This window comes from Canis lupus, chromosome 21 (genome assembly GCF_048164855.1).
Source record: "Canis lupus baileyi chromosome 21, mCanLup2.hap1, whole genome shotgun sequence".
Taxonomy (NCBI): Eukaryota; Metazoa; Chordata; class Mammalia; order Carnivora; family Canidae; genus Canis; species Canis lupus.
Genome location: NC_132858.1, coordinates 19,121,565 through 19,143,678, shown reverse-complemented (window position 1 = coordinate 19,143,678; position 22,114 = coordinate 19,121,565). Strand labels below are relative to the sequence as shown.

Genomic DNA, 22,114 nt, shown 5'->3' with positions numbered 1-22,114 from the left:
CCTTTTCATTCTTTCCCTCTTCCAAGGGTAATTCTCCCCGGATGCCAGGGAAAATTGTCATTGACAAAGCACAGAACAGTAGGTCCTGCTTCACTGCTCAGGGGATTCGAGTCACATTTCTTGTTGCATGAAATAGAACAGGCTGCACCAATGGAATAACTTTCACACTCTGCTCTGACAGTCCACTCCAGCCTGGGAATGAGTGAGGAGTCCGGAGGTCTAGCCTTACTTCTGCAGCCAGCAGGACCTCTGATGGTGATGGGAGTAGAGTCTCCTAACCTCTGTGGGTTGTGGTTTTATTTATTTGTTCTTATCTAACTTGCTTTGTTCTTATCTTATCTAACTTGTTCTTTGGATGTGAGTGATCTCCATGGATCCCTTCCACTGCCGTGTGTGAGCTGCAGGTACTTTGCTAGTGCATTCTGGCCTACAGTGTGGTAAGTGAGGCCAGCCAGGTATTAGGGAGAACTTTATAATACTAGTTAGTCCCATCTGTAGTCCTTGATTTCAGAGGTAGTTCTGGGTCCTGGACAAAGTGCTCAAATTTGGGTACTTTGCTTTCAACAAGAAGGGACCGGTGGTCCTGCCTCCTCATGACTCCAGCTTCGGGTGGCTGTTGGTGGCGTATGGAATGCTTCAGTTGCTTGAGCACTGGGCTCTAGGTAAACTCAGAGCACTGCGGGCATCTGGGATATATTTCAGATACTGGCTGATAGGTATGAAGTGAATACATAGTTTAATAAAACACTACTGTCTCAGGGTACCTGAGTGCCTTAGTCAGTTGAGTGTCTGCCTTTGCCTCAGATCATGATTCCGGGATCCTGGGATGGAGCCCTTGTCAGGCTCCCTGCTCAGTGAGGAGTCTGCTTCTCTCTCTCCCTCCACCCCTCCTCTTCTGCTTGTACTCTGTCTCTCACTTTCTCTCTCTCTCAAATAAATTAAAAATCTTTTTAAAAAATTAAAATAAGATAAACAGCACTGTTTCTTCTCTACTGGTGACTGATTCTCACCTGGCAAGTTGTTTCAGTTAACTTGCACACAAAAACACCAGAGGATGTGTCCTAAGGCAAGTGAGAAGAGTATTCTGAGAAAGGAGTTATGCTGGTTTTTCCCCTGTCCAATTAAATGGGATGATATTACTTCACTGGGGCCAGATTTTCCCTTGTTCAGGAAGTGATACTAAGACGTCTGCTTGGAACTAGTTTAGTCCACGTGGCTTCTAGAGATCAAAGGTCTTGTGACCAGGGGAAAATTCATTTTTTCACACTTAAAACCCCTTTGTTAATAGAAAGTTGTGATGACCTTGACTTTCATATCATTTGCCGAAATGTTGAACGTTTTCTTCAGTGCTCTGATTCACACACCAGGTAGAAGAGACTAATCATTTTTGTCCACTTAAGGAAGCTCAGCTATCTCCCAGGACTGGTCTGCCGATCAGCACAAATGCTGGTGTTTCTAATGCCTAATCATGTGCTCTTTTTCCAAATTGTCCCACTTACTTCTCAGTGACTGTGTGCCTGTTTTTCAGGTCCTCTTATGATCAGGAGAACCTCATAAATCAGACAGGTCAATTGACCAATAGTAAATAAAGGTACTTTTTAAATGGAACAGCTCAGGAGACAACAGTCTCCTGACACTGGATATTGCCTTTATCCCTGCTCCATGGCAGTTCCTCTTCTCCTCTGATGTGGAAAAATTAACTAACTCAAACATCTCTTGATTAAAAAATTTCTCATAAAACTGAAACTCAGTCTGGATTTTTCTTTCAAAGAAAGTTCCATCTTTGTTCCTTGGGGAGTTGTTCTTCCCCATGTTGTAAATGTTTAGAGTTTATGTCAAAGATAATCCTTGGGCAGCCCCGGTGGCGCAGTGGTTTGGCACCGCCTGCGGCCTGGGGTTGTGATCCTGGAGACCTGGAATTGAGTTCCACATTGGGCTCCCAGCGTGGAGCCTGCTTCTCCCTCTGCCTGTGTCTCTACCTCTCTCTCTCTGTCTATGAATAATTAAATAAAATCTTAAAAAAAAAAAAAAGAGGGATCCCTGGGTGGCGCAGCGGTCTGGCGCCTGCCTTTGGCCCAGGGCGCGATCCTGGAGACCCGGGATCGGATCCCACGTCGGGCTCCCGGTGCATGGAGCCTGCTTCTCCTCTGCCTGTGTCTCTGCCTCATTCTCTCTCTCTCTGTGACTATCACAAATAAATAAAAATTAAAAAAAAAATTAAAAAAAAAAAAAAAAAAGATAACGATCCTTTGGAAATCAGAGGTAAGTTCTGTTTTTTTCATTCTCTTCTCTCCAGTGCACTGCGTTTGCCTCCCTCAGAGCTGGTTGCTGCTTGAAATGTTTTTTTTATCCTTGTGTTGTTTCCTTGATATTTTTTAGGTGATAGTGCCAAGGCCTCAATGTTGACATGCTAACTTCACCTCTCAAAACAGGCAGTTTTATCAAAGGAGGAATACATTTCACTCAATTTCTTGATTGCCCAGGACATAGCTGTTCTTACTACTAAGAAGAATCTAAAAGTCTAACCAGGGAAGTAAATTTGATACTGTTAGTGTACCTATTTGCTTATTCAGCAAACATCTGTTGAGCACCATCTCTGTTCTAGGCACTGTGCAAGGGGATAGAAAGCAAATGTGGTTGTGGCCCTTGCCCTCCAGGAGATTATTCTCTAGCGAAGGGCCAGAGAAATAAACGGACCATTATAGAGTGTGCCAAGTGCCATGATAGAAAGGAGCACAGGCTGCGATGACGTGGTACATTGGAGGTATTGATCTCAGACCAGGCAGATTAGAGAAGGTTACTCCTTCTCTAAGTTCTGAAAGACGAGAGAGTCTTCCTATGAAAAAAGACAATGTAGAGCTTGAGGCCCTGAAGTCCAGCTGCCTTAGCTAACTATCTACATAACCAGCTTTCTCTGTGAACTCAATTCCTTTTCTGTAAATGGTGATGATACCAGTAGTTGCTCAAAGGATTGTTGAAAGGCTTCTATTAGACAATTACTGTAAAGGGTTCAGCAAAGTGCCTAACGTATCATTGTCTTTTGTCTTTCACTAAACTTTAGTTACGGTCAGTATCCGGTCAGCATCCGTAAAAGAAATGAAGGAGAAGAATTGATCTAGGTAGAGGTGTGGCTTATGTGGATCCCTTTCCTCTCTCCCAAAGTCTGGAAGTGACTAATTGAGGGTTAGAACAAGGAAGTAGCTAGAGATAAGGCTGGCAGGGATTAAGTGTGGGGGAGGGGATGGGTTGCAGATCCTACTAAATGGGCTTGGTAGAGTGGATTAGAAGAGGATAAGACCGATTTTGATGCAGGCTTAATTATAATAGCTAACACCTTATTGAACGCTTACTGTGAGCCTCAGATTTCTAAGTGCTTTACACATAAAGCGACAACTCTGAGATAGTTGCCATCATTTTATATTTACAAATGAGGCACAGATGGGTTAAATAAATAACTTGCCCCAAATTCCATAGCTAGATAGTTGGATGGAGCTGTGATGACAGCCTCAACACAAGTAGAACTCCTCTGGGTGTGGAAGATGGAAAGAAGTGTACACAGACCCCAGAAATATTAAAGAAGAATCAATAAGACTTGATAATCGGAAGTGGGGAGGGAAGAAAAATTAAGAATCCAGGGTGCCTCCTAGTTTACTTGCTTGGGCAGGGGAAAGGGCCTGGTACTGTTCCTGGCATGGAGAGTAAACACCCAAGGGAGAAGCAGAGTCCGAAAGGGAACGTGGTGAGTTCACTCTGGGATCCAGTGATTTTGAGATCACCTTGAACCATTGGACAGACAGTTGGATATTCTGTCTCTGTGAATGCAGAGCTGGAATTACTGATTTTGTAATCATTAGCCTATAGGCAAAGGTTGAAACCATGGGAGTAGATAATCTGTTTACCTTTTAGTTTCTCCATAACAGGGCATAGACTTTTAAGCTTACATTGCCTCCTTCATTATTAAGCAGGTTTTGTCAGGCTCCTAGTATGTACAGAGCAACTAAGTTCGGAGTTGGAGAGATGTATATAATTAGGGTATAAATGGTATCTTCAAGTCGCTCATAATCCACCTGGAGAGACAAAATCAGTCACAATACTGCTGTGGATGATTTAAAACAGAAGTGTGCACAAAGTGCTATGGAAATGCACAGGAGAGATTGGCAGCTTACGAAATCATTGAAGAAGTAACATTTGCCATAGATCTTAAAGAATGGAGAGGACTTGGCCAAGTTGAGGAAGTGGGTAGGAAAGGGCATTCCTGGCAACACAACTAGCACATGTGTGCAGTAGCAGGCCCAAAAGAACTGTGTGTCCAGGAGATGGCGAGCCAGTCAGTGTGGCTCCACCATCAGGTGCAGGGGTAGGTCCGGCTGCCTGAGGAGGAGGATCCAAGGCAAGGGTGGCCACCTGAAGGGCCCTGGACATTCAACCCAAGAGTTAGGTTCTCAGTGGGGAGCCAGTGAAGGGGATAATGTGATCAGGTCTGTGTTTTGTCTGTAGATTCCTTCTTTGATGCCTCAGGTAGGCTTCTAGTTTTTAAGGTTACCTGTCTCTCTTCAAAAATAAAAACCAGTTACTTTTCCCCATTTTGATCTAATTCAAGGCAGACTCCCTGTTCTCAGCATCTGAATTCATCAACTTTGTGACCTGAGTGTGGTCAAGAATATACTGAAAGCAGTTACCCTCTGCTTCTCCTCATCTTTTCCTTTAGTTAGTATTGCTTCTTTTGGTTCAGTTCACATAGTTGTCCTTTGCGATGTTGCCACAAATACTTTGTCTGGGTTTGCTGCTCACTTGGCATTTTTTAGTCCCATGACCAGGAATATATAAAAGAACCATGACAACCATGTTCAGTTTTTTTTTTTTTTTTCTGGCGTTGACCTTGATTTCATCACGGAGCTGGCTGTCCCTGATACTGTAGAATAACAAGGAGTCTTTTACTGTAATTTGCTAAAGTTCCTAGAACAAGGTTACTTAATGGGCTGACAGAGACCTGAGGGAAATCTCTGACTAGCTGCGTTGAGCTGACACAACCCTTTCTCCACACAGGCCTGTAGAGATTTCCTCATGTTAGCCCAGACCCATAGTAAGAAATGGCAGAAGTCCCTTCAGTACGAAAGAGACCAGCGTATCCGGCTGGAAGAGACTTTGGAGCAACTGGCAAAGCAACACAATCACCTGGAGAGGGCCTTCCGGGGGGCCACTGTGCTGCCAGCAAACACTCCTGGCAGTGCTGGTTCTGGAAAAGGTAGGTCGCTATGAGCCAGGTGGTTTTCTGCTGTTGATAGAAGAACTGCAAACTCTCCAGGATCAGTGACCTGTGCCAGGGAATTAGAGCTGTTTATTTCTGGTTCTACCATGTGTTGCCATGTTGGTAGTCCGCATGGTAAAGATCCTGCTGGGTTTTTGGTAAACAGAGCCAAAGTAAACAAATGGTTTTCCTCTCCTTGCAGATCAGTGCTGTTCTGGCAAAGGAGACATGAGTGATGAAGATGATGAGAATGAGTTTTTTGATGCTCCTGAGATCATCACCATGCCTGAAAACTTGGGCCACAAGTAAGTTGTCCGTGACTCACCCCAGAATGAACACATCTTGACCATCAAGGTTGAGAAATGTTTCAGTGGGATTGTTGAAGTTGTCAATGTTAACCAAGATCTGGACTCTTCCTTAAATGAGTGGAAAACTGCCAACTTGTTTACATGAGCAGGTTCTCCACAGATGTTTAAATTCATGCATATTCTAAGTGTTGTCATTTAATCACCCGTTCTGAAGTTTGCACAACGTGCTTTGCGTTCCGCTTTGTAGAGACCTGGCGAGGACCCAACTATAGTTGTTGATCTTTGTTCTGATTCTCACATGTTTCCCACCTGTGTAGACGTACTGGCAGCAACATCAGTGGGGCCAGCAGTGACATCAGCCTGGATGAACAGGTGACTCTCATTTGGGTGCCATCGGGTGAGGGATGTGGGTGTGATTCCCAAGGATTTGCTTATAAGGCACTGTGAGATACTGATTCTTTTTTTAATACGGGGGGTGGGGGGTGGGAGGGAAGGTTATAAATACTGGGTATTCTGTTCCTTGTGGATGATTGAATGGCTCTGTTTTTGCCCTTAGTACAAGCATCAGCTGGAAGAGACCAAGAAGGAAAAGAGAACTAGAATACCATACAAGCCAAACTATAGCCTCAATTTATGGAGCATCATGAAGAACTGCATTGGAAAAGAACTCTCAAAGATCCCCATGCCGGTGAGGTTCCTGCACATCTGGGCCTGCCCAGAGAGCCTCTCGGGCCTCGTGGGCCTCAGTGGGAAGAGTGCTGCCGTGACGGTCCCACGCACTTGAGAGGCGGTTTGTGCGTGGCATGGCCTTTGTTACCCTTGCAATCATAAACTGTGCCTGAAAATCAGCCGCTTTAATGTAGTCTGTAGATCTGGTGTGTTTCCAGATCACTTAGAATCAGATGCATTTGTTTAATGGCAGTTATATATGAGCAGAGTCCTAAGCTGGGGGCATATACAAATAAATCTAGCACAGTTTATGTTTTTCTAAAAGCATGTAGCTGAAAACAGAAGTGCAAACAGGTACAGAATTTTACTCTTTATGGTAGCGCTAATGGGAAGTGCTGGCCATACACAGCTTGGGAAAGCACAGAAGCATAGAAGCAAAAAACAGTCCGTTCACTATGGGAAGATGAGGACCATCTCCATGATGAAGTTGGTGTTTGGACTGACCTCCTTGCCTCCCATCTTGCCCTCCTCCAGTCTGTCCGCACTGCTGCCAAAATGACCTTTTTAAAATTACAAACTTAGTCATGTTACTCCTTTGCCTAAAATCCTTAACTGGATCCTTTTTGGCTTTGAGAGTAGTCCAGATTCCTTAGTGGGCCTGGTACTTCCTCCCTTGGACCGGGCTCCACCTACACTGGTGATCTAGTCATTCAGAGTCACGTTCAGGTATGCGGAGGCTTCTTGGTTTTTCTCCCCCTTAGGGCATTTGCACAGACTGCTCTTTCTGCCCAAACTTTCATCAGCTCCCCACTCATCCTTGCCGCTTCTCTTTTCCTGTGGCTAATAGCCTTCAGGATTCAGTTCTACCATTATCTCTTTAGCCAGCTTTCACCCATGCATCCGGTCAGGGTGAGTTGGCTCTGTCTTGTGTTCCAACAGGTTGTGTTCCAACATTGCTCACTCATTACCTTAGCATTTACTGAGTGCCTACCGTCTGCCTGGTGTTGTACCAGTGTGTCTGTTACACATAGTATCAATTTAAAGAAGCAAAGCCAAAATCTGTTTGTCTAAACCCAGGGTTTGCAAACTGTGGGCCTCAAGGCCAAATCTGGCTGCTATCTATGCAGCCCACAAACTAAGAAGGGTTTTTGTATTTTTAAATATTTCAAAAGAATGGAAAAGAGGACATGATGTGAAAATTACATGAAATTTAGATGTTAGTGCCCCTCAAGTTGTGTTGATACACGGTGACTATCATTCATGTACTTTATTGTCTGTGGCTGCTTTCATCCTATAGCAGTGTTGAGAAGCTATGACAGAGACCATATGGTAGTGTCATATGGGATAGTAAATATTTAGGCTTTGAGGGCCATACAAATATTTACTATCTAACCTTTTACAGAAAAAGCTGGCCAACCCCTGCTTTAAACAAATACTAGCTTAACTCATTCTCATGTTAAAGTCCAGAAATCGGGGATCCAGGGCTGGTACCATTCTCTACACTCTCAGTACTGGGTTTCTTTCTATCCTGTTGCTCTGCTATCTGTGGCCTCAGTTTCTAAGTCTGAAGTGGCTGCTCCAGCTGGGACCATCAGCGTCTCATTCCAGTCAGCAAAAAGAAGGGAAGAGAAGGGCATGCTCTGTCTTTTACGAGTGCTTCCTGGAAGTTGCATGAACTAGTTTCACTTCAGTCTCTGGCCAGAACTTAGTTATATGGCCACAGCTAGCTGGAAAGGAAGATTCCTACTGTCAGTGGCATGGCCTAGTTAAACATCGGGGGGTTCTGTTTTCTTGCAGAAGGAGGAAAGAATGGGGGGGGTGCGTAGCATACAGAAAGTATTCTCCTCCCCTCTTGGGTCTCAGGGACCAACGTGGCTTCTGTCTCTCCACAGACTGCGTTCCTCATGAGTAGGGACTGTGTCTTACTGGTCTTCATATCTTTTTTTTAAAAGATTTTATTTATTTATTCATGAGAGACACACACACACACACACACACACACACAGGCAGAGACACAGGCAGAGGGAGAAGCAAGCTCCATGCAGGGAGCCCGACGTGCGACTCGATCCCAGGTCTCCAGGATCACACCCTGGGCTGCAGGCGGTGCTAAACTGCTGTGCCACCAGGGCTGCCCTGGTCTTCATATCTTTGATGCTTAGCCAGTGCCTGGCACATATATACTATTTAGCAAATGTTGAAGTAATTAATTAACTAGGTCTTAGAAAACAAATAGATTTATATGGAAGTGTGTAGGACTTTTGTTAGAAAACTGTTAACAAGAAAAAGCCATGAGTTAGCACCCTATAGACACATAAAAGCATTGGTTTACTGGGGGCCTAAAAAGAAGCCCCACTTTCCTGGTGTCTTACAAAAAGTAGTGGGGAGGTGAGCAGGAAAGGCAGTTCCTGCTCAGAAATAGCTTCTGAATATGGGTGACCTCGCTGTCTCCTTTACCACTAGTTCCTTGTTGACATTGCCATGGCAGGTGTGCGGTTCTCTGTCTGTTTGCCCAAAGCTCTAGTCCTCGCCCTCTGCCTGCACTGCGATGCATCACGGGAGAGCTGGTTCCTCTAGGCTATTTCTCAGGCTTCCGTGCTTTGGCACCTGGCTGGGCTCCATCAGGGTGAGGCACCAGTAGGAGTTTGCGGGGGACCCTGGCCATGCCTTCTCTCCTGGGCAGTGCTTTGGCAATGGCTGTGTGGCTTTGGTTTCCATTGGACAGGCCCCCTGAGGCTTCAGCTACTGCCGAGTGCCTCTGGCCTCTGGCCTCTGCGCCATGGTTCTACCACTGCCTCTCTTTGTTCCTCCAGCCCCATGCTCATGGCCTCCTGCTGTTGTGATCTCCAAATTGTCTTCCTCGGCCGGCTAAGTCTCCATCAGCCGTGTAATGAATTCCTTCCTTCCTTCTGCTTTAATTCGCGGATTCATTTGTTTCCCTATTGGGCCTCTGGGTGATAAAATAACCAATATGAAAAGCTTGGTGCCTTTAGAGAAACTTGGGTTCCTGAAACAGTTGTTGGTGGCCAGGGCAGTGTGTGAGTGTGTGTGTGAGAGTGCGTATGTGTGTGTGTGAGTGTTGTGTGAGTGTGAAGAAGAGCTAGGGCTTAAGGATGCACTGATTCTAGGCCCAGGCTGTGCCCATATGTCTTGTAGCCACCCATGGAGCACATACCCATCCCATTTTCCTCAACATGCGTGCAAGCATTACTTCACGTGGCCTGAAACTCTGCCAATGAGAGGTTTTGTTGGCGTAGTTTCTAAGTACCTTCCGTAAAAAGACTCTTGAGGATTTGAGCCGTATTAGTCCATTACCCTTTGTGTGCATTTTTTCTTCCACTGTTGTTCTCTAAGTATCTCTCAGTATTGAGAGGGATTTTGTAGTGTGACCCCGTTTTAGTTGAAGCAGGGTAGGTCCTAATGTTGTGTTCTAATGTTGGTGCAGTGGCTCTGCATTCACTGGGAAATTTCTCATGGAGAAATGCTGGGTGTGTTTCTCAGAGAAAAAGCAGACTCTAGCCTATTTTTTTTTTTTTAAATGTATAAATGCATAGAAACAAACATGAAAATATAATGGTTATCTTTGGGTAACGGCATCTCAGATAAATTTTTTCCTTTATACTTTGTAAAGTTTGTTATAGTGGAAATTACAAGATACTTCACAATTGAGAGGGCAGTGAACGGGGTAGTATGTGGTTCAGGGATTGGTGGGTAGGAGGTTGGACAAAAATGCAGAAAAAGAGGTGGGATCGTAGGAAAGAGAAGTGTTTTTGTTTGTTTGTTTTTGCTGAAATATTGCTCTAGGCCAGCTCTATTCAATAGAAAGGGAATTGTTTTCCTCCTTCCTCTGTTCTCTGGATTCAGGACTCAGGCTAATGATATGCAGGCTTGTTCAGCGAGATTGTTGTATTGTAAAGCTAAAGTAAGCTTTGTGGGCTAGCCTGGGAACCTAACCTGTTTTTACAGTAATTTTTTAAGTAGTAAAGTCATCTTAAATTTCAAATAGGCAATTTAGAAGCTAACTCTTTTTGGGGGGAGTTGGAGAGACAGTGTCTCTTATGTTCATATCTCTTTATACCCAGTGGGTAGTATAGGGTCCGGTACACATGAGGACTCAATTAAGGGTATAAATGAACGTCTTCTCCCCAACAGAAGCACACACACATACATACTTGCTTTATCCTGCAGTTGAAAGCCCTAAGTTGGCTTTGAAATGTGAAAGGCAGAAACACTCAAGTCAACCCCCGTCATGAGCACTCCAGTCCAGAACACAACTGTCCAGCCTGAGAGAAGAAACCAGAATCCTGCCCTGATAGAGATCTGAAACAATCATTAGCAATTGTCTTGTCCAGGAATAGAAGCTAACTTTTGTAATGTTTTCTTTTCACCAGTCAGGATAAGCCTCTACTTATAACTTATTATCCTTTATTTTCTTCCTCAAGAATTTTAAATGCCTCACTCCCTCTCTGGCTATACTTGTGCTAAAATACATTTCTTCTTTTATTTCATTCTTTCTATACCTATTTGATACCAGTTTCCTACGGGTAAAGCATCGATGGCTCTCAAACATGCAGTGACGAACAAAGAGGCACGGTTCCGATCTCAAAGAGCTTACACTTAGTGAAATAAATGAAAACTGATTTATACCGCTCATTGACATGGACAGTTGGCCAGGGAGAGTGTGTTACTTATAGGTTAGATCTTAGAGGTGGTCTCCTGAGCAAAGCAAAGGCCTCTTTTCTTCCCAGTGATTTGCTTTATCATCTCAACATCTCGATATATCTCTCCACCTGCAGATATTCAGCTGTCTCTTATAGATGTGTGGGCAAAGTTTTAAAATCTGTTCTTTTCCTGACAGGTGAACTTTAATGAGCCCTTATCCATGCTTCAGCGCCTTACTGAAGATCTGGAATACCACGAGCTGTTAGACCGAGCTGCAAAATGTGAGAACTCTCTAGAACAGCTCTGTTATGTTGCAGCTTTTACCGTGTCCTCCTACTCCACTACTGTCTTCCGTACCAGCAAGCCATTCAACCCACTCCTTGGGGAGACCTTTGAGCTAGACCGCTTAGAGGAAAATGGGTACCGTTCCCTCTGTGAGCAGGTAAAGGAGCCTCGGGACTGTGACACGTTTACTTTTTAAAGAAAGAGATGTCTTTTTGGTTGTTACCCCCGGGGGTTACTGTTTGTAGAAATTCCATGCCTGTCACCCCAGACTGCCTTCTTTTCCTTTAGGGCTTCAACACTGGAGGCCCTGGTACTCACCTACTGTTGTGAATATAAAATTGTCAAGTGTGCACTTTGGGTGTTTATCATACCAATTCAGAGGCAGTATCTTTTCCTTCTCCTTCTGTCTGAATCTGAACCACTGATTTCTTCAAGGTGAGTCATCATCCCCCTGCTGCTGCACACCATGCCGAGTCCAAAAATGGCTGGACATTGCGACAGGAAATCAAAATCACCAGCAAGTTCCGAGGCAAATACCTCTCCATCATGCCCCTCGGTAAGGCCGCCGTCTTTTATGAATGAAAGATCTTGATCTTCTGGCATGAAAAAAGTGGTCACTGGGTTAGCAATCAAGAGACTGGAAGTCTGATTGGGGCACTGAACTGTACTTGCTAGCTTTGGGCAGGTCATTTCACTTCTCAGCTCTCAAATGAGTGAGGAGGCCTGAGAGTCTTTAAGGAGCCTTTCAGTCATAAATGCTTCTTGTTAGCTATCTCTAATAAATCTCTAAGTGTGATTTTAGAATATAAAATCTAGCATGCTTAAAACTCTTACTGCTAGCTGGTGGTGTTGTCCCCATTACTCGAGCTATCAGTTTCACTCCATGAATCACAGCTCTTGTGACTGCAAGGTTAGGTCTTTTGGACAGTCCCTCCCCTTTTTCTCTCCTTTCTCGCCTCTCTCTTCTACCACTGGGAAGGGTGAGGTATCATTTATATAATGGCTGAACTCCAGGTAAGTTGAAACTTCATTTTAAAAGATTTTTTTGCATGACAAGTTAATTGTGCACCAAGATCAAAAAGATCAGGCCTGGGAATAGGAATTCTAATATGCAGTGTTGGGGAGTCTGTACTTTAAGGGAAATGAGATTATTCGCCAAGTGTAGTAGAGATCTCAAGGCTCTCTTGAACCAGAGCAGCCACATTTGGCCATGTGTGTCTAGAAGAGTAATTGCTGAAAAACACAAAGCAGACAGAGAGAAACTCAGTAGCTCCCTAGAGACAGAACTGACAGTAACTGCCTAAGCCCCTGGTGGTGGTCCATTTCCCGTTTTAGTCTATCATGAGGCAGCCATAGTGCTGGGCTGGAGTCCTTGTCTTTAGTAAACTCTCCTTTCTCTCAGAAATACAAAATGTAGCAGGTATAGAAATGGGAAATTGTCTAGAAAACAGAAATTAGCCAGAAAACAAATGCAGGAATGTTTGTAATATATGAAAGGAAGAAAAGAAATGAGAGTGTTAGCTCTACTGCCTCGTGGCTAATATGCAAAAGGCTCTTAGATGAAAAGGTGACTGAGTGATTTTGGTCTTGATGTTTACTGAGGACCTTAGAAAAGACTCAAATTGCTTAACTGTCTTTGATGATAACGATTTCAGAAGTATTAGGTTAAGAGTAGTAAATCCTGGGATGTTCTTACCTAATTTTCAGAACTAGGATGTTAGTGGTCATATTACAATATGACTTTCATCCATGGAAACATTTTGGAGGCTCCCTGAGGCTCTCCAAAGGGATGGGTTATTTTTAATTCTAAAGAGGGTTGTGGGATGCCTGGGTGGCTCAGCAGTTGAGCATCTGCCTTCAGCTCGGGTTGTGATCCCACGGTTCCGGGATCAAATCCCACATCAGGCTCCCTGCATGGAGCCTGCTCTTCTCCCTCTGCCTCTGTCTCTCCGCCCCCCCCCCCCCCCCCACCGGCTCTCTCTCTCTCTCTTTGTGTTTCTCATGAATAAATAAATAAAATCTCTTAAAAAAAAAAAAGAGGGTTGTATACATTTTAAAAGTAGCGATAAATCTAATAAATAGCAAGAAATCTGTCAGTGATATGCTATACATTTTCTTTTTTTTTTTTTTTTAATTTTTTTTTTATTTATTTATGATAGTCACAGAGAGAGAAAGAGAGAGAGGCAGAGACACAGGCAGAGGGAGAAGCAGGCTCCATGCACCGGAAGCCCGATGTGGGACTCGATCCCGGGTCTCCAGGATCGCGCCCCAGGCCAAAGGCAGGCGCCAAACCGCTGCGCCACCCAGGGATCCCGCTATACATTTTCTCTGTGATTTGATGAATCTAGAGTTCCTTAAGGGGCAAGTAACTATATGAACATGATATATGTGGTAGATCTAACTTTTTAGAGTTAAAAAATTATCTTTGATAGGATTCTATTCCTATGGTTATTTAAGGATTCAGGTCACCAGGATGTGTTGCCTTAAGTCCCTCAATCCATTAAATACCGAGTACCTGCCATGTACCAGGCAGGAAGTATAAGTTAACAAAACAAAGATCCCAGCTTTCATAGGGAGATTGAACAAAGAATTAACATAGTGACAGGAAACTGATGTACAGAGAATGGGATTTCTGGGCACTGGTCCTGCAGATGGCTGTATTTAATAGTTTGGATCAGTGACATGGAAGGAGAATCCTGCAGTGAAATTTTCACATTTGCAAGGGCACTCTACTCTCCTAGGGTAAATTGGTAAAACAATAGATGTCACTGAAGAATGATTTATGGACAGGATTACAGGATTGTAAGCAGATAGTTTTTGGAGGTGGTATAACAAGGAGTCTGAGTCTCCTTGTAAAATAGACTAGAAAAGTTAGAATCCTTGCAATGTAGAAAGAAGAGTGCTTCTAGAAAACATAATGGAGGGATCCCTGGGTGGCGCAGCGGTTTAGCGCCTGCCTTTGGCCCAGGGCGCGATCCTGGAGACCCGGGATCAAATCCCACATCGGGCTCCCAGTGCATGGAGCCTGCTTCTCCCTCTGCCTATGTCTCTGCCTCTCTCTCTCTCTCTCTCTCTCTGTGACTATCATAAATAAATAAATAAATAAAAATAATAATTAAAAAAAAACAATGCTAAAAAAAAAAAACATAATGGAAGTGTGCAAAATGAAAACAGTGGCAGAGAATACATGTGAATTTGCTCATCAAGTTCCAAGGCACTAGAACCAGGTGGTAGTGCAAAAGGTGAAAGAGACAATTTAAGGCAACTGGGTGGCTCAGTAGGTTAAGCATCTGACTCTTGATTTTGGTTCAAATCATGATCTCAGGGTCATGAAATTGAGTCCTGCATCAGGCTCTTTGCTAAGCATGGAACCTACTTAGGATTCTCAGATTTTCTTTCTCCCTCTCCCTCAGCCCTCTCCTCGCCCTCCTCCACCACTTTACCCTTGTACCTGCTCTCTCTCTCTCTTTCTAAAAAAAAGAAAAGAGACACATTCATATATACAGGTATTTATTTATTTGTTTTAAGGTTTTTAAGTAATAATCTAAATTTCTCTACACCGATTGTGGGGCTCCAACTCATAGCCAAGAGCCGTATGCTCTACCAGCTGAGCCAGTCAGGTTCCCTAAAGAGACACATTTAAAGGGATATTGTTTTATAGTTTTGGAGCTCTGTAACCCAAGAATCGCAAATTGGGAATATGAATGAAACAACCAGTCAGCCTGATGATCTCTGTCAGTGACACTACTTATTGGGTTCCAGGGACCTTGAATTTGCTCCAGAGTGGCATTTTAGTAAAAAAATTCCCCTTACATATTTTATTCGTTCTTCCAGTTTCTACTTCTTCGTTAGTGATTACTTATAACTAATATAATTACTGATTAGTTACAATTTACATTTGCTATTTTTGCTTTTTGGGTTTTTTTCTGTATATCTTTTTGTTGTTGTTGTTGTTCCTCTATTAGTTCCTTCTTTTGTATCAAATAGATATTTTTCTAGTTTACCATTTTAATACCCTTGTTATCTCTTTTTACTATATTTTTGAAGGATTGCTTCTCAGCCTTTTGGCTAGATCAAGTGTATTTTCGAAGGTATTATTTTAGTGGTTATCCCAGGTCATACAATTAATATCTAAGCTTCTTGTTCAGATTAATACCAATTTAGGGGCAGTCTGGGTGGCTCAGCGGTTTAGTGCCGCCTTTAGCCCAGGGCCTGATCCTGGAGACCCAGGACCGAGTCCCACATTGGGCTCCTTGCATGGAGCCTGCTTCTCCCTCTGCCTGTGTCTCTGCCTCTCTCTCTCTCTCATGAATAAATAAAATATTTTAAAAAAAAGATTAATACCAATTTAATTTCAATAGTATGTAAAAACTTTGCAGATATATGGATCCTGTACCTCTTTCCTCCTTTGTGCTTTTTATCTTTGTGTAAATTATATTTTTATATATTATAATCCCATCAACATAGTTTTATAACTGTTGCTTTATACAAGTATCTTTTAAATCATGTAGCAGAAAAAAAAGCTGCAAGTAGAAAATACATTAATACTGTTGTTTTATAGTTTAATTATAGTTATCTTTACTGGTCTCTTCTAATGTAGATTTAAGTTGCTGTCCACTGTCCTTTCATTTCAGCCCAAAAGACTTCCTTTGGTATAGTTCTTGAAGGAAAGATCTAATAGCTATGAATTCTTTCAGTTTTTGTTTGCCTGGAAATGTCTTACGTTTTTTATGAAGGATAGTTTTGTTGGATATAGAATTCTTGGTTTGATCATTGTTTTCTTTCAGCATTATTGGATATGTCATCCCACTGCCTTCTGGCCTCTGAAGTTTCTGATAATCTTATTGAGGATCATTTATCTTGATGCATCACTTTTCTCTTTACTGCTTCAAGGTTCTCTTTTTCGGTATTTTGACTATGATGGGTTCCAGTGTGGTGCTCTTTGAGTTTATCCTATTGGAGTTACACCTCTTAGATATGTAGGTTAATGTTTTTCATCAAATTTGGAATTTGAAGCCATAATTTATTTAACTGCTCCAATTGGAGCAGTTGTTTTTGTTTTTTTGTTTTGTTTTGTTTTAGTGCGAGAAAGAGAGCAAGCAAGGGAGGGGGAGAGAGAGGGAAAGAGAGGATTCCAAATAGGCTGCACACTCTGTGTAGAGCCCAACACAGGGCTAATCTCACGACCCTGAGATCGTGACCAGAGCCATAACAAGAAGTCGGACACTCAACCAACTGAGTCACCCCGGGGCCCCCTTAACTGCTCCAATTATGAACACCACCTCAGGCAGCTGCTATGTTAAACAATTACCATTGGTGTTTTGCTTGTCACCCCTGGGAAAAGGCTGTTTGAGATGAGCAGGTACTGAGTCAAGTCAAATAAAGGCAAGCCTTGTGATTGGGAACCACCAAATCGGTCAGATAATGACAGTTCCTTGGAGATTGGGCTTTTGGGGAGCTTCATATCGTCTGCTTCCACCAGTGTTTGCTAAGCTGCTTGCTGCTTTTCACATCTACGGTGATTGTGAGATTGCTGGTTCTCAAGGCTACTGCCAAGCTGGGGAAAGGAAGATGGAAGTAGGGCAAGTTAAAATGCCACAAAACTCATTTTTCTTATGCTCAGGATGAAGCAAGAGTTTTGAGTGACACTAGGAGACCACAGAATGGACAATGCAGGTGGCCTCTGGTAGCTGGAAAAGGCAAGAAAGTGGGCCTCCTGTAGACCCTTCAGAGGGAACATAGGCCTTTTGACACCTTGATTTTAGATTTCTGACTTCCAGAAATGTAGCAGTTGAGTAGCAACCTGTGTTTTAAGCCACAGAGTTTGTGGAAGTTGGTTCCAGCAGCAATAGAAACAAATACAGGGGTAATAGTGCCCGCAGCTGAGGTATCACTAGGTATTTGAGTGCCTACTATATGCTGGAAACTCTTTTTGGTGCTGTGGGTATGTAATGGTGGACAAAAACCACTTTGCCCTCACTTAGCTTGCATTCTTTTCTTTTAGAGAGTGTCTGTGTGAGCAGGGGAAGAGGGGTGCAGGGAGAGAGAGAGAATCTTAAGCAGGCTTCATGCCCAGCATGGAGCCCAGTACAGAGCTCTATCTGACAACCCTGAGATCATGACCTGAGCTGAAATCAAGAGTCGGTGCTTAACTAACTGAGCCACCTGACGCCCTAGCTTGCATTCTTTTCTTAAGCAGACAAAAAAGTAAACAAACACTTAAATATTATTTTTTGTCTATATTTATTTAATTTTAGACAGTGGTAGTTCTATGAAGAACTAGAGCAAGCAGAGATGGGGTGAATGGTGGAGAAGCGAGTGTGTTAGTGGTTCCTTGGACACGGAAATTCTCTCTGGCAAGGTTACATTTGAGCAGACACCTAACTAATAAAAAGAACCAATCAGAAGATCTGGAGAAGAATGTCCCAGCAGAGACGCCCTTATAGATAAAGGCCCCGAGAGGGGAATAAGCACAGCATGTTTGCTCAAGGAGCACAAAGGCCACAGCAGCTTTCGAGCATAATCTGAGGAGTTGGCCAGTACCAGATATTTTCCTTTTTTTTTTTTTTTTTTTTTAAGATTTTATTTATTTGGGGATCCCTGGGTGCCGCAGCGGTTTGGCGCCTGCCTTTGGCCCAGGGCGCGATCCTGGAGACCCGGGATCGAATCCCACGTCGGGCTCCCGGTGCATGGAGCCTGCTTCTCCCTCTGCCTGTGTCTCTGCCTCCCTCTCCCTCTGTCTCTCATGAATGAATGAATAAATAAATAAATAAAAGCTTTAAAAAAAAAAAAGATTTTATTTATTCATGAGAGACACACAGAGAGAGGCAGAGATATAGGCAAAGAAAGAAGCAGAGAGAGAAGCAGGCTCCATGCAGGGAGCCCGATTTGGGACTCAATCCTGGGACTCCAGGATCATGCCCTTGGCCGAAGGCAGATGCTTAACTGCCGAGCCACCCAGATATCCCAAGGGCCGGATCTTGTAGGGTTTTGTACATGAGGGAAAGGAGTTGGGTTTGGTTTTCATTGCAGTGGGAAGAAACTAGAGATTTTACACAGTGTGGTAAGTTGACGTGACATGTCTTAAACATCACTTTGACTAGAGACTTGAAGGTGACTATGGTGGAAGTGGGACCGAAACAATGTTATTAGCTTCAGGCAAGAGAGGACTCTAGACAGCAGTGGTGGTAGAAGAAGTATTGAGCAGGAGACTTAGCATGTGTGTAGATGACACAGGTATTTGAAAGGGTGTTGTGAAGATTAAATGAGCTAATAGATGAGGAGAGTGTAGCACGGTGCCTAGGACACAACTGGTGCTGTCAGCAGAGCTGCTCCTTTTGTCCTGGGTGTCATTGTCATCACTGCTGCTGCAGCCAACAGGGCTAGTTTAGTCTCATGTACAAGAAAGACACATAATTAGTCTTCTGTTCATTAGTGGTTGCAGAGAGAGCTTAGACTTCTACCAGTACTGTAACTGTATTAGTCAACATGTATATAAGGATATACATATAGGGTGTATATATGGGTGGCTCTGTCGGTTAAGTGTCTGACTCTTGATTCTGGCTCAGGTCATGATCTCGGTCATGAATTTGAGCCTTGCGTCAGGCTCCACGTGGAGCATGGAGTTTGCTTGGGGTTCTCTCTCCCTCTCCCTCTGCTCCTCTAGCTCGCACCTGCGTGCTCGCTCTCTTTCTCTGTCTCTCAAAAAAATAAAATCTTTTTTCTAAAAAGATATATATATGTATGTTTATCTTTAAATTTTTTTATTATTTTGAATCCCTAAGCACTTCTCTTCACCTCACTTTAGGTTTTATATGCAAGATGAACTCACAGGGACAAGAGAAGACTGTATCTCTTGAGCACCCATTATGTTTCAGGCATTGTACTGGCAGATAAACAGTACTGCGTGACAAGGTGTGCTTATCCCAAGTCTACAGATGATAAAGCTGAGACCTAGGGAGATCACAGCATATGCAGGATCTGGTACTCTAGTGCAGTTCTGTTGCTAACCAGCCAGATTCATGTAGACCGCATAAGTTAAGGACACCAGCTCCAATAAGACTGCTCTCACCTCAGTTGCCAGCTACCAATTTGGGGGGCCCCAGATCCTACGTACTTCTGACGCACTGGCTTTAGTGTAGATAATTTGCTAGGATGACTCATAGAACCCAGGAAAGAACTATCCTCACTATCATAGTTTTATTATAAAAGGTACAAATCAGTACCAGCCAAATGAAGAGATGCATAGAGCAAGGTCTGCGAGTGTCCTGGACATAGAACTTCTATGACTTCTCCCATGGAATCAGGACACATCAACCAGGAAGCTTCACTAAGCTCCGTCGTCCACAGATTTTATTAGGATTTGATTAGGTGGGCATGATGGAAACATTGGCCACTGGACAGAATTCAGTTTTCAGGCCTCCTTCTTCCCTGGAGGTCCCCTCTGGGACCTCTCACTTGGGAGATTCCAGGGGTTTAGAGGTCCCCTCCTAGGAACCATGGAGAAATACCAGACCAGTTCCTTATTACACAATCCAGGGTCACACTTCTAACAAGTGTTGGAGCCAGGATTCAGTCTAGTTCTGCCCTATCCACTATTATGTTATTGTTAAGGCCCTTAGAAAAGCAGGTTACTTAAGGTCATGTGGCTACTTACTAACAAGAGGGCCTCACCACTGCCATCCTGACTGCCAGCATGTGCTCTTTTCCACAATTCAATTTTGTTTTTTTATGTGGGGCAGATTTGACCTGTTCCTGTAAATTTTGCAACTCGTGTGGCAGGCACACTTGGTGAAAAGATTGGAGCTTTTGCTTTCTTTTTTCTCTAATTGCAGAATATCGTTTCCTAGCTAAGCTTTATCAGTTGTGAGTGTTGGTCATCATTTAGTTACAGTTTATTCATAAATTTAAAAATAAGTGAAGAAAAAAATTCAATCAGTGCTTCCAGCATTTAAGAAGATTATAAATCCTTTTTGGTTTATTGTTTTCCTTTTAAAAGTAAGAAATATTGATAGAATAAAATCAATCCATTGTTATTTGTAGCTAATGTGATGCTGTTGTTCTAATATTTGGCTTGTTTGTGTACCTGTCTCCGTTTCCAGGTAGCATTCACTGTATTTTCCATGCAACTGGGCACCACTACACTTGGAAGAAGGTTACCACCACAGTGCACAACATTATTGTGGGCAAGCTGTGGATAGATCAGGTAAGCAGAGGTGCCCAAAGTGTTCTGAAGTGCAGAAGAAGTACGTTCGTAGGTCCGTCTCTGCAGTATCAAGGGCATGAGAACTGGCCCCAGACAGTTGTTACTGATTTTTCTCATGAATTGCTCTCAGGCAGTAGCGCCCCCATAATCCCCGAGTTTCTATGTATCTATCTATGTATCTATGTATCTATGTATCTATCTATCTATCTATCTATTTATTTATTTTTAAAAGATTTTATTTATTTATTCATAGAGACGCAGAGAGAGAGAGAGGCAGAGACACAGGCAGAGGGAGAAGCAGGCACCATGCAGGGAGCCCAATGTGGGACTCAATCCCGGGACTCCAGGATCATGACCTGGGCCGAAGGCAGGTGCTCAACCGCTGAGCCACCCAGATGTCCCCTGAGTTTCTATACCACGAATTATTATTTGTAAATGACCAATTTGTAACATTCATTCAGTGACTACTCTCCTAGGACCGTGTTGGCTATTATGAAAGTACAACAAAATAATAAACATGGCTCCTAATCTTCCACCTTTCATTATTCATCAGACTTGACTGCTAGGCAGAACACGAAGTCTTGGGGATAAAAAGCTAGATAAGGGATCTCTGGGTGGCGCAGTGGTTTGGTGCCTGCCTTTGGCCCAGGGCGCGATCCTGGAGACCCGGGATCGAATCCCACGTCGGGCTCCCGGTGCATGGAGCCTGCTTCTCCCTCTGCCTGTGTCTCTGCCTCTCTCTCTCTCTCTCTGTGACTATCATAAATAAATAAAAATTTAAAAAAAAAGCTAGATAAGACATTGTCCTGCAAAGAGTTATTGTATCACTGGAGATAACATGACAAATATGTATAGATTCAAAAGTATTTAACAAAATACACTAGCATAAAAGCTGTACTAAGATAACATCTAATTAATTGTCAGTTGGCTCTTAAGACAATGGTTATAATAAATTCAGAAAAGAAAGGGAGAGTGCCTGGGTGGTTCAGTCGATTAAGTGTCTGCCTTGGTCTCAGGTACTGATCCTGGAGTCTCAAGGTCGAGTCCTGAGTCATGTTCTTGGCTCAGCGGGGAATGTGTTGCTTACTCTCCTCTTCCCCTGACTTGTGCTCTCTCTCTCACTCACTCTCTCAAATAAATAACTAATCTTTAAAAAGGGGGGAATACTGTCTGACAAGTCAGGAAAACCTTCACAGTAGATGTGTGAATTAAGCTGAATCTTTTTTTTTCTTAAGATTTTATTTATTTATTTATTAGAGAGAGAGAGAGAGAGAATGAGCAAGGGGAGGGGTGGAGAGGAAGAGAGAGAATCTCAAGCAGACTCCACAATGAGCACAGAGCCCCATGAGGGGCTTGATTTCATGACCTAAGCCAAAAACCAAAAGTTGGAGATCATGACCGGAGCCAAAATCAAAAATTGGATGGTTAACCAACTGAGCCACCCATGTGCTCTAAGCTGAGTCTTCAAGTGCTTTGGGATTTAGAAGATAGAAAGAAAATGAAATAAAGTATAGAAAGTTCCACCATGTATAACCTTGTAATTGTGAGTAGAGTACTTTGATTTAAGCACAGAGTTCATGAAGGGTATGAGTGGGGTGAAAAGGTAAATTATTATGTGAATATCAACATATGTGCTGAAAGGCAAATCATACCGCCTACCAAGGTTTCAAAGAAATTTCATGGCTTCTCAGGGTTGGCTGAGACCAGAACCCTTACCCAAGGGAGTCTGAGAGTGTACGA

At 43.2% G+C, this 22,114-nt stretch overlaps 1 protein-coding gene across 1 annotated transcript in view; it reads left to right on the top strand.

The window, feature by feature from the left end:
• OSBP (oxysterol binding protein) overlaps window positions 1-22,114 on the top strand; it is a 34,530-nt gene that overhangs the window by 7,577 nt on the left and 4,839 nt on the right. The window contains exons 4-10 of the mRNA XM_072790950.1: window positions 5,047-5,245; window positions 5,451-5,553; window positions 5,874-5,928; window positions 6,113-6,244; window positions 11,081-11,326; window positions 11,605-11,725; window positions 20,271-20,374. Of these exons, the coding sequence (XP_072647051.1) occupies window positions 5,047-5,245; window positions 5,451-5,553; window positions 5,874-5,928; window positions 6,113-6,244; window positions 11,081-11,326; window positions 11,605-11,725; window positions 20,271-20,374 (960 nt within the window). The remainder of the gene's footprint in view (window positions 1-5,046; window positions 5,246-5,450; window positions 5,554-5,873; window positions 5,929-6,112; window positions 6,245-11,080; window positions 11,327-11,604; window positions 11,726-20,270; window positions 20,375-22,114) is intronic.